The sequence below is a fragment of the Phoenix dactylifera genome, unplaced genomic scaffold, assembly GCF_009389715.1.
Source record: "Phoenix dactylifera cultivar Barhee BC4 unplaced genomic scaffold, palm_55x_up_171113_PBpolish2nd_filt_p 001839F, whole genome shotgun sequence".
NCBI classification, from domain to species: domain Eukaryota; kingdom Viridiplantae; phylum Streptophyta; class Magnoliopsida; order Arecales; family Arecaceae; genus Phoenix; species Phoenix dactylifera.
The window spans coordinates 18,285-33,080 of NW_024069130.1; the positions used below are offsets into that span (position 1 = coordinate 18,285).

At 38.8% G+C, this 14,796-nt stretch overlaps 1 protein-coding gene across 1 annotated transcript; it reads left to right on the forward strand.

Annotated features, from left to right (window-relative positions):
• The first annotated feature begins 4,215 nt into the window (after nt 1-4,215).
• LOC103713815 (translocase of chloroplast 101, chloroplastic) lies at nt 4,216-9,116 on the forward strand. Its single transcript, XM_039122868.1, has one exon. It carries the CDS (start codon nt 4,438-4,440, stop codon nt 8,818-8,820), a length of 4,383 nt encoding a protein of 1,460 aa, XP_038978796.1. The 5' UTR covers nt 4,216-4,437; the 3' UTR covers nt 8,821-9,116.
• Nucleotides 9,117-14,796: the final 5,680 nt, after the last annotated feature.

Here is a 14,796-nt window from a genome sequence, read left to right on the forward strand (position 1 = left end):
GACTCCGGCTGAGAGTCTTTTTCCTCTCTGATCGCGATGGTTATTGAAATCCCATCACAATCCAAAGACCGGTCGGATAAGGCCAGAATTGCTTATTTAAACACCCCTTTTTTTCTTCTTTAAGTTCGCCCGAGACCGAGCCATTGATTCCAAGCTCCTCCTCCTATCTTCTTTCTCGATTTATTTTCGAAAGGAGCCGTCGAACTACCTTGCCGGATTGAGGTAGGTATTCTTCTTCTCTTCCTCTCTTGATATTTTAGCATGATTTGCTGTGGATTTGGGCCGATGAGTCCCCAGAACTTTAATCCAAAACAGGGTGCCCTGTTTCAGCCCCTTTTTCTTTTGGATTTCGTTGCTACTGGCCACCGAGTTTGGCCAGGTTTTGGCGCATGTTGGGATCCCTGAGATTGTGTAGTTATTGGCCTAGGTGATCGGCCGTGATCTTGGCTGAGATTCGTGTGGATTGACCTTCTTTTCTTCTTCTTCTTTACACCGGCCGACCACCGCTATTGGCGATGACTGCAGCTGAGAGCCACCGTAGTTACCATGGCCTGAGGCTAAGCCACCATGGGTTGCCCACCCCTCTGATTGAAGTGGAAAGGGAGAGACAGACTCTCCCCTATTTTGGGGAAGAAGATAATTTCTCTCCTGTCTTCTTTCTCTCTCCTTTCTCTTTCTATTTTCTCCCTCTTTATTTTTCTCTCTCTCTACTCTCTCTAGAGATGATAGATCTAGTAAGATACTTCTCTTCGTGATTCTAGATCAACCCTGGTGAAGAGTTCTGATCCATGTTTGACGGGCGGCATGCCAGCCCCCATCTTGGCCTTTCTCAGACACTATTAGATTTGGTTATCCCCGATCTCTATTGAACCATCTGTAACCTAATTCGAATATGATTAGATGAGTTTTGCCTTGATTAGACCAACCGAGATGCCTTAATTGAACCATCTATAACTTAAATTTATCAGCAATTATTAAATTATTATATTTATGCTTTTTGAGTGGTATTATTTATTATGTATGAATTTGATGAATAGTATATTATTACAAAATATATTATTTTGGAATATTATGATGATATATGATCTTATTATGGATATAATTGATTGATTTTGGCACTACATGATTTTAGAGCTGAAATATGAAACCTAGATCTATGTGAATTTAGACTTGGCTATGTTGAGGACCCTGCCAATAGAAGCTAATATATTAGCACATGATTTATCCTAAAGGTTGTGTCCAAGGTAATGAGCGACATACTATGCAAGCAGATACACGGTCATGAAAGACTTTGTTGCAAGATAATGTACAGCTCCTTGCAAAAAGATTAGTCGGATTATGACCCTGCCATAAGAAAGATGTAGTCATAGCTCAGGATCGATAAGATAAATTGAATATTTGAAAAAAATTAAATTCATGAAAAGAATTTAATATTTTTTAAAAAATTGATATATATTAGTATAACATATATGCTTATTTTTTGCAAATTATTATTATTTGATTGTCTAATTGGTTTAGCTAAAGTGATCATTGCTTACTGGGTTGTCTAACTCATTATATGATTTCTTATTTTTTTTCAAATTTAGAGAACTAGCCTAATCGGGGTTTTTCAATTCAAAAGAACGACTAGCAGAACTGTAGCACAAATTATTTTAGATTAAAATTTATTTAACTTTATGTGTTACCTCAGAATAATGTTAGAATTGTGAGACATTGTAGGTTGAGTTAGTTAATAAAATAAAATTTGTATATTATTAGTTAAATTATTCTGTTGCTGAGATGCCTTCCATGCTTGTAGGGAGAGTTTCCTACTATGAGTATATGGGAGTTGATGTGATCCCTGGCCTGCGATCTTGGGTCGGGGGCATTACCGTTTCCATTTGTTCCTTCTCGATGGAAGAAACACATGATCCAAGTTTTTATAAAAAAATAACAAATGGTCCAATTTATCTATTAGTAATCAGTTTCGCATTAGCTTTGCTTCTCTTAATGAGGTGGAGCTGTCATACTATATGAAAGTACTTGTTTTCTTTTGTTTGTTTCTTTATTTGTTGGCTTTTTGATCTCAAAAAGAGCTGGTCAGACTGGTAATCATAAAGAACTCAGCCTTTCCTTGCAAACAAAGAGAAGTCTTCGATGAAGCCTAGGCTCTAAATAAAATACATGCCGTGCCACTCAGGCGGCTCACTATGGGTTGGTGAGGGTGATTTACCTGGTGCTTTTCGGGAGATTTTGTATGCTGACTCTTCTAGGTGCATTCGTACCCGAATAGTATGAATCATCGGTTTTAGCAAAAAAAAAAAAATACATGCCGTGCAATCTTGCTTTGATGCCTTTGGAAATTATGACTACAAATTCTACAAAGTCATCCGGGTTTGAGTAAAAGCATGTGCTGTTTAATCTGCATTCTGGTGCTTAGGCGCTAGATTTCCACAAATCTTTATCTTGACAAAGACTTGATTGCTATGATTGTGGCTACACTTTGAATCACAGATAATAGAAGGTTCCTTGACCCAAAGTAAGGTACATGACAAAGGAGGGAGTGGATATAAAATTCCCAAAAGGAATCAATCCGCCATATATCGTATTTGAGATCACTTCAAACTCTGTTTACTTGATCACCTCATTAGTTTTCCTTCTCACCTGCCAAGTGTGGTCAGTCAATAATTAGAAGGTACTACTCTATATACTCAAATAGGTTGGAGATTGCTTTAGCATGGTGGTTAAAGTTTAAGAGCCACTTATTCTGGATACTGTTACCACCCAAGAAAGACAGAAAATAGCAGGTTGCCTCCTGCCTCTGGCCTCTGGCCTCTTGCTTGACTTCTTTTCTTTCCCTCCTCCTTACTTCACCATCAAGCTCTTGAGCAGCACCAAGGCCGGCCCAACCCTTGGGCAACTTAGGCAGTCGCCTAAAAACCCCGGTCTAAAGAAGGCTCATTGTAAGAAATGCCTCAAAAATAAAATGGAAAGAAAAAAAGCTTTCCTATAAGTTCGCTTTAAGCCGGCCCACTGCAGAAAAGGCCTCAAAGAGGACAGAAAATCCTTAGAATTAGAAAAATTAGATGACAAGCTTACTGAAAATGAACAAAATTGATATTCTCTGAGTCAGTGTAGTGGTTGCCATGAACCTTGAACATATTAAGGTGAAAAGGTTTCCCAGGATTCATCCTTCTCAACTTCAGATAAGTGTAAGCAAAACTCAGCTGGTCACAGGGAGTGAAGTGATCGACCTTGTTGAACCCCAGGCAGAGAACAAGTTTGACATTGGTAGAATTCGAACTGTTGATCAATGATGGTATGGTTGTAACTTGTTTGACATTGGTAGAATTCGAATTCAAATGATTCTTGGAATTGAAAAATAAACATATAAAAAATATAATTGAATTTTTCTTCTAATACATTGTACCATACCTTTGTTTCTAAATTTAAAAGTATTTCTCCTCCTTTTCTTCTGAAAGTATTTTAAGGATTTAGATATATTAAGATATTTTTCTGAAAAAGATAAATTCCATCTTTTTTACTTAATCTGATTTTCTTTCAAGTCAATCAATGCTGAAGCCCCTTTTCGATATATAAAAAAAGAGAAATTTAATCAAAATGGTAGTAGAGGTATGTTTAATTTTTGAAGGAGTAATCCAGTTAGGGTTGTTCTTAGAGTTAAAAATTGAAAAATTAGACTGCTTTCATATAATTTGAGAGTAAGAATAAATTTGAGATAAACCTATTTAGCTGAATATTCTAATGGATAACATTATCTTGAAAAACTAAACTATATTGTGTGAATCGTTGAAATTTTTCTAGGATTTTTTGCATGAATACCCTTCTAAATATCAAAAACTGCAAAAACATCTTTTCAAAATTGATATTTGCATATATATCTTCGTAAAATACTTATTTTGTTATTTTATTTTTTTTAATTTTTGTTTTTGCATATGTACCCACAATTAAATTAAAATGATTTTTATTCACGGTGTTAGAAGAACTATTATATTAAGGGTATTTGTGTAAAAGCAGTGTTTTATGAGAGTACAGAAATAAATATAAATTTTAAGAGGGTATTCAACTATTCATCAAAAAAAAAAAGCCCTTTTTTTTTTAAAACCAATCTATCTTATGCCACGTGCATAGCACGTGCAGGAGTCTCCTGTGGTAATAAATTAATAATATCCGAAAATAAATCCCAGTATTCAATGAATAAAACCCAGCTCCATGCCTTATCTCCATTTCCTGTACCCCCGTTGTCTTGTGGTGCTCTCACCCTTCCCTGATCTCCCAACCCCTTCTTCCCCCTTCGTATTATCCTACTCTGATGCTTGAATAGTCTCTTCTTCCATTCCCAACAGTTTATTCCTCTCGCAATTCCATTACCGGAGGAACAGTTCATTCCCTTCTTCCCTTTTGGTACCAGGAAAGAATCCATAGAAGCTTTACGCCATGGACTCTACGGCATCTCCTTCTCTTTCCACCCCGCAGGGGACTCCATCGCCGCCCCCTTCGGCGCAAACCTTTCCCTTGGATACCTTCCCCATCGGCGCCGGCGGCCCCCTCTCCTCTGAGGAGAACAACGCCGAAGATGCCATGGAGGATGACGACTTTGAGACCGCCTCCGAACCCGACGATGTGCGCTTGGATTCGTCCCTGGGGACGGAAAAAGGAGCGCCTTTGCCGAGCAACGAGGGCGAGGCGTTGGAGGAGGGGTTCGGCGGTGAGGTAGGCGGGGATAAGTCCGCCGGCGCCGCCAGGGTTCTTGCTTCGGATCAAAACCCTAGATTGGTGGATCAAGGCGAGACCTTGGATGGAGACGGGGGTGTGCGGTTGTTGAAGACTGAGGTTTCGGGGGTCGAGGAAGGTGGGATTCAGTCTGAGAGAGTGAAGGAGGTTTCTGTTGAAAACCCTAATCCAGAGGGGAGTTCTGGTGGTGGGTTTTTTGGTGTGGAGCAGAATCCTGTGAAGGATGAAGACGTGGCAGCTGAATCCACTGTGGATGGAGTCGAGGAGAATGGAGTTCGTGATGGAAAAGATGAACACTTGATTGCTGGGTTGGGACAAGTCTCAATCCCAGCTATCGGGGAAGTAGTGGACTTGAAGCCTGGGGAGGCTGAACCTGATGCTGCTGTGGTAGAGAAAGATGGAGCGATCGCTGCTGACGGTATGACTGAAAACCTTGTAGGGGCAGAGGAATTGAAGCATGAAGCAGCCGAACTGGATGCTGTCAAGGATGCCAAACCTGGCATTCCTGGTAGTGTTGATTCTGATCAGAACCTTCAATTGGTAAGTGTAGCTCCCGCCAAATTCCTGGAAAATGTGTCATCTGAATCCAGTGTTAGTGTTGATGGGGAGGGGAAGACTGAAAATTTCAATGGGGGCTCTTTTGCTGTGAATTTTGAGATAGCTCAATGTTCGGTGGAGATGCTTGTTGATGGGCATGGTAGCGATGCTACTGCTAATGTTAGCGAGATTGAAAAAGGTGAGGCTTTGACTAAAAGCTCTGGACCTGTGGATCCTACGGTAGCTGAGGACTCTGATGCTGCTGAGCATGGTAGTGGGTTTGTTGATAAAAGTTCTTATCTGAATCAGCAAACTTTGGAGGAGAAGGCGATTGTTGAATCAAGACAAGCTGCAAATGATCCAGAGTCGAAACCCAACAAGGTTGGGCCAGAGGTTGAAAAAGGTGTGGCTCTGAATAAAAACTCTGAAATTGTTGATCCTAAGGTAGCTGAGGGCTCTGATGCGCATGGTAGCATTGCTATTGCTGCTTTTGGTGAGGTTGAGAAAGGTGAGGCTTTGGATAAAAGATCGGAACTTGTGGATCCTAAGGTAGCTGAGGACTCTGATGCTGCGCATAAAGCTGAGCATGATGGTGGGTTTTTTGATGGAAGTTCTTATCTGAATGAACAGACTGGGGAGGAGAAGGTGATTGCTGAATCAAAACAAGCTGCAAATGATCCAGAGTCAAAACCCGATGAGCTTGGGCCAGAGTTGGCTGCAGATAGTGGTGATTTGGTATCAGCTCAGGAGGTGAAATCATTGCCTATCCTTGCTGAGGGTTCTACCAGCAGGGGTTCAGATGGAGAAATCCCGAAAACTTTAGGTGTGATGGAAGATGGGAATGGCAATGAAATAACTGGCGAAAGTCTATTGCCAAGTTCTGTTTTGGACGAAGAAGCGAAACCTAACACTGATGGCTTTCAAGTGACAGATGACAGTGAAGATGTGGAACAGAATGAAGCTGAGGAAGAAGAGGAAGGCATGGTTTCTGGTGGACCTGCAAGGGTTGCAATCCTGGAAAGCTCTGAAACTGCCAAACAAATTATAAAAGGATTGAAGGATGGTTCTTCAAGCAGTAGTAGCTACTCTGGTTTTGACGGTTCAAGGAATTACCAAGGTAACGTAGATGGGCAGGTTGCCTCAGATTCTGATGAGGAGGATGATGGGAAGGAAATTTTTGACTCTGCTGCTTTAGCTGCACTTCTCAAAGCAGCTACTAGTTCTTCACCAGATGGAAGCATCACCATTACTTCTCAAGATGCTGGTAGAATCTTCTCAGTTGACAGACCAGCAGGTTTGGGGTCCTCAGTTGCATCACTCAGACCTGCTCCTCCCCACTATTCCCAACCAAATCTTTTCAATAATTCTGAACTGACAGTAGCACCCGAGCCTGAGAATGACATGACTGAAGAAGAAAAGAAATTGCATGAGAAGGTTGAGCTGATAAAGGTGAAGTTCCTCCGCCTCGTGCATAGGTTGGGACACTCACCTGAGGACACAGTGGCTGCCCAAGTGCTTTATCGTCTAGACCTTGCTGAGGGTATCAGACATGGAAGGAAAAGAAATCAAGCCTTTAGCCATGAGAATGCAAGAAAGAGGGCCTTGCAGCTTGAAGCCGAGGGAAAAGAGGATCTGGACTTCTCTTGTAACATTCTGGTCCTTGGCAAGACTGGAGTGGGCAAGAGTGCAACCATAAATTCTATATTTGGTGAAGAGAAAACCCAAACCAATGCATTTGAACCAGCAACATCTTTTGTGAAGGAGATTGTTGGAATTGTTGATGGGGTTAAAATTCGTGTTATAGACACTCCAGGTCTCAGAGCTTGTGTCATGGACCAATCATCAAACAGGAGGATCCTTTCATCCATTAAGAAGTACACAAACAAATGTCCGCCCGATATTGTTTTATATGTAGATCGCCTTGATACCCAAACACGCGATCTTAATGATTTGCCCCTGTTGAGAACCATTACCAGCACTTTGGGCTCGTCCATATGGTTTAATGCAATTGTAGCTCTCACACATGCAGCTTCTGCTCCTCCAGATGGGCCCAACGGTTCTCCCTTGAGCTATGATGTGTTCATATCTCAGAGATCGCATGTTGTTCAGCAGTCCATCCGGCAAGCAGCAGGGGATATGCGTCTGATGAATCCAGTGGCTCTTGTAGAGAATCACCCATCTTGCAGAAGAAATAGGGAGGGGCAAAGGGTGCTTCCCAATGGCGTAAGTTGGAGACCTCAGATGCTCCTGCTGTGTTACTCTTCGAAGATATTATCTGAAGCTAATTCTCTTTTGAAGCTTCAAGATCCTTCTCCTGGAAAGTTATTTGGATTCCGGTTTCGTTCACCACCACTTCCCTACTTGTTATCTTCACTCTTGCAGTCTAGAGCACACCCAAAGCTATCCACTGATCAGGGTGCTGATAATGGAGATTCTGATATTGACTTGGAAGACTTCTCAGATGGTGATCAAGATGAAGAAGAAGATGAATATGATCAGCTTCCACCCTTTAAACCTCTGAGGAAATCTCAGATTGCGAAGCTCACTAAGGAGCAAAAGAGGGCCTATTTTGATGAATATGATTACCGAGTCAAACTTCTTCAAAAGAAACAGTGGAAGGAGGAGCTTAGAAGACTAAAGGAGTTGAAGAAGAGAGGGAAGGATGGTCAGAATAATTTTAGTTACGGTGACTTGACCGAAGATTATGATCAGGATAATGTTCCTGCAACTGTGCCTGTCCCGCTTCCTGACATGGCATTGCCACCTTCATTTGACTGCAATAGTCCTACTTATCGATATCGCTTCCTGGAGCCCACATCACAGCTTTTGGCTCGGCCTGTTTTGGATACACATGGTTGGGATCATGACTGTGGCTATGATGGTGTCAGCCTGGAAGAGAGCCTCGCGTTTGCTGGCAAATTCCCTGCTGCCATATCTGTTCAAGTTACCAAGGATAAAAAGGAATTCAGCATCCATTTGGATTCCTCAATTGCAGCCAAGCATGGGGAGAGTGGTTCGACACTTGCTGGCTTTGACATCCAGACCGTTGGGAAGCAACTTGCATACATCCTTTGTGGTGAGACCAAATTCAAGAACTTGAAAAAGAATAAGACTGCTGCAGGAATGTCCGTGACTTTCTTAGGGGAAACTGTAGCAACTGGAGTGAAGATTGAGGACCAATTTTCTATTGGAAAGAGGATGAGTCTGGTTGCAAGCACTGGTGCTATCCGAGCACAAGGTGATACAGCATTCGGAGCCAATTTCGAGGCACGTCTCCGCGACAAGGATCATCCAATCGGCCAATCACTTTCAACCTTGGGATTGTCCCTCATGAGATGGCACCATGACTTGGCTTTGGGAGCAAATTTGCAGTCTCAATTCCCCATTGGAAGGAATTCAAAGATGGCAGTTCGTGTTGGTCTGAACAACAAGCTGAGTGGGCAGATCACAATCAAGACAAGCACCTCAGAACAGCTTCAGATTGCGCTGGCTGGAATCCTTCCAATTGCTGTCGCGATCTTCAGGAGTCTGCGGCCTGGTGAGTCTTAGGCTTACTAGTTAGATCAGGAGAATAAACCATTTCTGTCTTTTCTTGAGGATAACTTCAGAGATGGGTTTTCCAGTATATCCCGGATAATTATTATTTCAATATGGAACTTCTACAGTTTTTGGAGTTATTGTTTATTCATATATTCTAAGGATGAAGAAACTCTATTGGAGACTTCTGTTTGAAAGAGAGCAGTGACAGATGCACAATTATTTTGTATTTTCTTGTTGAAAGTGAAGCCTTTCATGCTTGCATACTTTATTGGTAACTTAAATATGTGTTTCTTTTTTGCTGATTACCATGGTTCACCTGCGAATACTACTTTAATCTGCCCCAGTGTTTTCCCCTTCATTGCATTAATTTGATTCTTTTTGCTTATTTAAGAAACAAAAGGGCTCAGAAAGTATGAATCATCCCAAACATTCTTCCACAGTCTCATAATATTGGAACAGCATTCAGTGTTTGTCATCCAGAAAATTGATTATCTCATTCTGTTATTATGTAATCGTGTGTTGATATCTTATATATTCTAGATGTAATATTACCCTGGCAAGCATTCCTTATATTTTATCTGTTCCTTTGATATCATTTACTTCCTCAGTTAAGCAACCAGTATGTTACTGCAGTATCTAGAGGCATATCAGGGTCCGCATCACATACTTATGCATTCTGTCAGCTGTAGACAGATGGTGTTAGTGATGCACTTTTGAAAGTGTGCAAGCCATTCAACTGCTTTATAACTAGACTTAGCTAAAACTCAAACCAAAAAGGAAAAAAAAAATAATGAGAGAGGAATAAATAGTATCTAGCAGCCCTAGGAGCCACAGTATCCCTTTTACTTCAAATGAACAGATAACCTATACATCTACCAGAGATCCAATATGTACATCTTCATCAGCATCAAATAATTGAGTCTTTTGCCTGAGATCATTTCAAAGATATGGTTATTTCCAAATGAGATATATCACATGGAGCTTCTTTCCACTTACTATTCTAATACTAGCCATATTGCAAATTTTATTCTCGTGCAAATCCCGATCTCTCTCTCTCTCTCTCTCTTCTCTCTCTCTCTCTCTCTTTTCTGTGTCTTTCCTGTTAACGAGAGTCATGGTGCTAAGCATTTTGTTGTGTTTTGAAGGAGATGTCGCCTCTCCCTTATTTTGTTTACTAAAATATATCTTAGATTTTTGATGTATTAGTTTGTTCACTCCTATTTGCAGCTCTGGATATTTTAATTTCATTCCACAGTCTTTTGAAGACTTCCAATGTCATGGTTACAATTTCTACCCCTGCTTTCCTGTATCATTTACCTGTTGTTGTGTATTTCAATTTGTTAATAGAAGCTTCCATTAATACAATTTTCACTGAATCTTTAGCCCTTAGTTTCTCTGCTTAAGAAGTTTCTAGCTGTTGTATGGAAATAATTATCAGCCTTCTCATAAAATGGGCTACATTCAAGGTTGTCATGATGGACTCTCATCCAGCACTGTTGGCTTCTAGTTTATAAGCCCACCACTTTCTGCTGACATTTCTGAAACAAATGATTGAGTGTCACATCTATGGTTTAGAATTATTTAGAAGTTATGTTGATGATGCATTCCCTGCTTATATGAATAACTTTGAATTAGATTCCATAAACTGCATTACATTTCCAAGAGGCGCACAGGAATGTATGCTTCTAAATAATTGAATATCCTTGTAGAGTCCGTCAAAAGCAAGCCTCCATGACAGATTGCTTGATTAAATCATTGGTGCTCTTGAATATGAAACCCCTGGTGTTGGAGTTGACATTTGAATCAAACTCTGAAAGAGATTCAAATTGTAATCTTTATTTTTTAAGAAAAAGAATCCATGTTCATATCAATGGTAACCTTTACGTCTAGGGAATTTTTGTGTCCTTAGCTCTTCATGTTCCTCCAAGAATTCGGCTCCATTCGTGCAATCTTTCGGATTATGAAAATCTATCTTCTTCCCTTTAATTCCCTTATGATAAGTTGATAACTCCACTTTCTCACCACAAATACTTGACACTTCCAAAATAGAATGGAAAAAAAAGATGGTATGCAGTTCATTATTTATTTCTCCTTTCTCATCTATTTGATATTATTTACAGCTGAAAGCAGTAGTTTGCAGAAGTTGAGGAAGAGGTCATAGAAGTCCATGCCCAAGAGGTGTGATGAGAAGGCATCCTAGAGCCCCTATACCTCCAATTTTCTTTAGTTCTATATTGATTAATGTTAGCAAGGGAAATAGATAGATTATTAATATAGTTAAGAGGGAAAGAAAAGCATGAAAGAACAAGGAGATAAAAAAGAAAAGAGGATGAGGACAGGGAAGGGCTAGTGCATGGGGGCATCTTTGCAAACAACATTTCATCAATTATATGTTCAGAAATTACTAAATCTGGGATGTCATAGGGAATCCTATAATGGAATCCACTGCATCACTATCAACACATTTTGATTGAGTTAAAAGGAAACGAAACTGGCACTTTTTAGTGCTATTTCCACAAAAGCTCAATAGTGTTCATTTATTGTGGACATGTACTCCTACAACTTTTCTTAACCTTCATAAATTTCCCAGTTCATATAATTTTTGAAATAAATAAAATATAAATGAAGGTAGAAACCGGAAAGTCTAAAATGGCAATTTAATTTCTTCTATGTAGGTTTGGGTCCCTTAAGCTTGTTTTTGATAGTCATGAGTCTCAAAGCTTCTTGTGTCTGTGGAAATTTAACGGTCAAAATTTATCTGAATTGCTAAGAATGTACTTTGACACCAATTTTCTTTGTTACTAAAATGATACAACTTAAAATTAAAGAGTCTGTCAATGAGGAAGAAAGAAAGGTGCAGGAAGCAAGATTGAGCTGTTAAGAAACACGCCCTATTGGATGCATTGAAGTACCTCAACCTCATATCATCTGATTGCTGTTAGAACCAGGAAGACGAGATAGTTTGGGCCGTCAGAGGCTGAACATCAGTTTATAGGGGAGGTGAAAAGAAGAGGCATGAAAAGAAGATGGGAAGAGAAAGAAATGTACAAGGAAAGAGGGGGATATAGTTTTCAATCCATATTTTATTGAATAATAAGTTCTTTCATTACAAAATTTAGACCATTATCAAGCTCTACTCATAGAAAATTATAAATACGATGGTAGAATCCTAGTGACTCTAGAACTTAATCTAACAAATAACTGCTTGACCAAAGAGTCCTGAAAGTACTCTTTCCTTCCAATGTTTTATTACTAACTGGTGAAATGTGTAATCCATAGTTTGAATACCTTCACACCAAGTCACCAACTAATAGTTTTCAGAATGTTTGTGAAATTTTCCTCAATCAATGATCTGAGAAATACAAAGAAAATTAATTAGATGGTGAACCTAAAGCTAAAATTTCTCAACTACTCTCTTTTATTTTCTATTTTAAATTCACAATCCCTCCCAATCCACCATTACTTAAACATTAGTAAACCTCATCCTGCTGCCATCCACCCAAAACTTATCTGAACCAGTCAAGTACATGATCCTGTCTGTTTTGGTAATCACAAGAAAATCATCACTATACTTCCATTCGACATCTTAGCAATGACTTTCCTACCATTATGTTGTGTCTGTGCAAGCCCTAGAGGCTACATCATCAACTAATTTCCTCTGTGATATGTAATTGACATCCTCTATGTACTTAATGTATCACATAATTACACAAAAACGTTCTGGCCGCAGTTCAGTTGGTTAATGTCACATAAATTTTAGATTGAGTTCAATAGTAATTTAGCGATCAAACATAGATAAGGAAACCAAATTTCTAGATCTTAGGTATTAAAAACTGGGCAGTGTAATTAGAAGGCGTTCAACTTTCTGCAATAGAGAATTCATAGTTTGCATAAAATGTGTACGTAATGAAATATGTAGTTGAATTTTATATTGATTTTGTGTGCAAATTGCAATTTGTTTTTGGTACTAGTCTTGGTGCAATTAGAAGGCCACTGAGAAGCCTGAGCCAAAAAGAAACAAGAAGTAAACCATGGCAAAAGTAAAGCAATTGAGGCCCTTTTCATCCTCAAAGCAGCATTTTTTAGTTGGGTTGAATCTGGGTTGTGAGACCTGCTTGATTTCATTAATGGAGGAGGTGGTCTTATTCTTTTAATTTGTTGTGGTTTTTCTCAAAGTTTGGGATGTGAAATGTCAGTTGAATGTCGACGTTTCTTAGGGCACAAATTGAACTTGTCAAATTGTGCTAAATCTTATGTTGTTCAATTTGTAGCTTTATGATTTTTGAAATTTAAGGCTGCAAGTGGGTCTTTAATACAAACTGAACTAAAAATTGTGGATTAAGGAATGGATGAGGTGTCCATATCTTGTTTCTTTACTACCAGTAGGTGAAGGACAAGAAAGCATAATTTTCACCTTTTTCTTTCCAAACAAAAAAAAGAGAAGGGAAAGAAATGAGAAGCAGATGTTACAGAAAAAGCTAATTGCTTTTCCAAGGACAAGAAAAATTTGTCATTGGAAAAATCTCAAATTCATATCAGAGATTCTCAAAGGTTGGACTACCCTCGGAAAATGAGGTTACTTATAATCAAAGCATGGCCTGAAGGAACACTCTGATATGGATAAAAAATGAAAGCGCATCTAAACAACATAAGATAAGGACTTTTATCTAAGGCTTTTTGAAGCAAAGTTGGGTTTTGTAAGATGCATTACAATTTTTCCCTCATGTATTTCTAGAAGATATATCATGCATCAAGAAACAAGGTAAAATATAGAGCTTGTTTAAAGACTTATCTTAGATTGCTTCAATCCTTACGCGTTAAAGGAACAACAAATTTGGTCTTTTAATTTTTTCCAACCTGTTTGCACCAAATAGGAGTTGTATCCACAAATTAAAGTCATTGGAAAAAATTCATATGCTGGATTTGCATCACAAAATAACCTTCAAGCTGGTCAGAATTTATTCTCATATCAAATTGGACTTATTTTTCTGGATAATTGCCTTGATTTCTACTATGAGCACATTTAGGTTATATCAGCATGTTATATTTCATGGGGTGCCAAACCCTCATGTCATGGCTCATAGTCAGCAGCAAGTCTTAAATTAGTTGTCTCTTACCATTGGCAAGTGACTACAACTACCCTTTTTTTTTTGATGGAAAGGTAATGGGTTTTACCAAACCCTAAAACACCAATAGCAAACCTCAGAACCGATATAGGCAGGTAAGCTGTAGTTGCAGATTTTTCCAGTGAAATAAATAGAAATTAAACTATGTCAAAGACTCATCAGCACAACTATCAAATTCTGCATGAATCCTAAATTTCTGTCAGTCTCACTATTGGGTTTCTTGGGGACATATTTGTCCAACAAGCTCCTACAATTCTTCGTTTCCTCTCATCAGCTCGAGGCATACCGAGTTGTCATGCTGTATGATAGTATCAAACCAGTACGATACAGTACGCTCTGTACTATCTAGTTTGGTATACTACAACATACCATGATGAGAACCTTTTAAGATTATGCTTGCTTGCATAATCAACTAATGCAATGTCACATGATGCTAAAGGTGATGGCAAATTTTAAGGAGATGTAAGGGTGTTGCTTATGAGAACATAAAAACAGCAAAAAAAAAAAATGATGAAGGATGGTAGGAAATAAAAATTACAGATTTCTTCCGAAAAAAAAGGATCATGCCTTTCATTAAAAGGTTCCTCAATTCATTCTAAACTTTCAATCATTTTCATTTCAGTGTATTAGATGTAGCTTGACATGTATGATGCACATGCATCTTCTGTTAGTAGTCAAGATGTTTTTTTTACATAAATTCAAAATTTCACTCGATTGGAGGTATAATTTTTTTTTCTGAAAACAGGAAAACATTAATACTTTTTTAATTAAGCTATACTAATTTTATAAATCCATGTTTTCATATATGTATTTTTATTTTTTGGCCTTTTAAAGTTTGTTTTCCTGTCGGGATTCTATT

Bases quoted from the DNA above. Each gene is read 5' to 3' on its own strand.
- LOC103713815 (XM_039122868.1), top strand. From the start codon at position 4,438: ATGGACTCTACGGCATCTCCTTCTCTTTCCACCCCGCAGGGGACTCCA.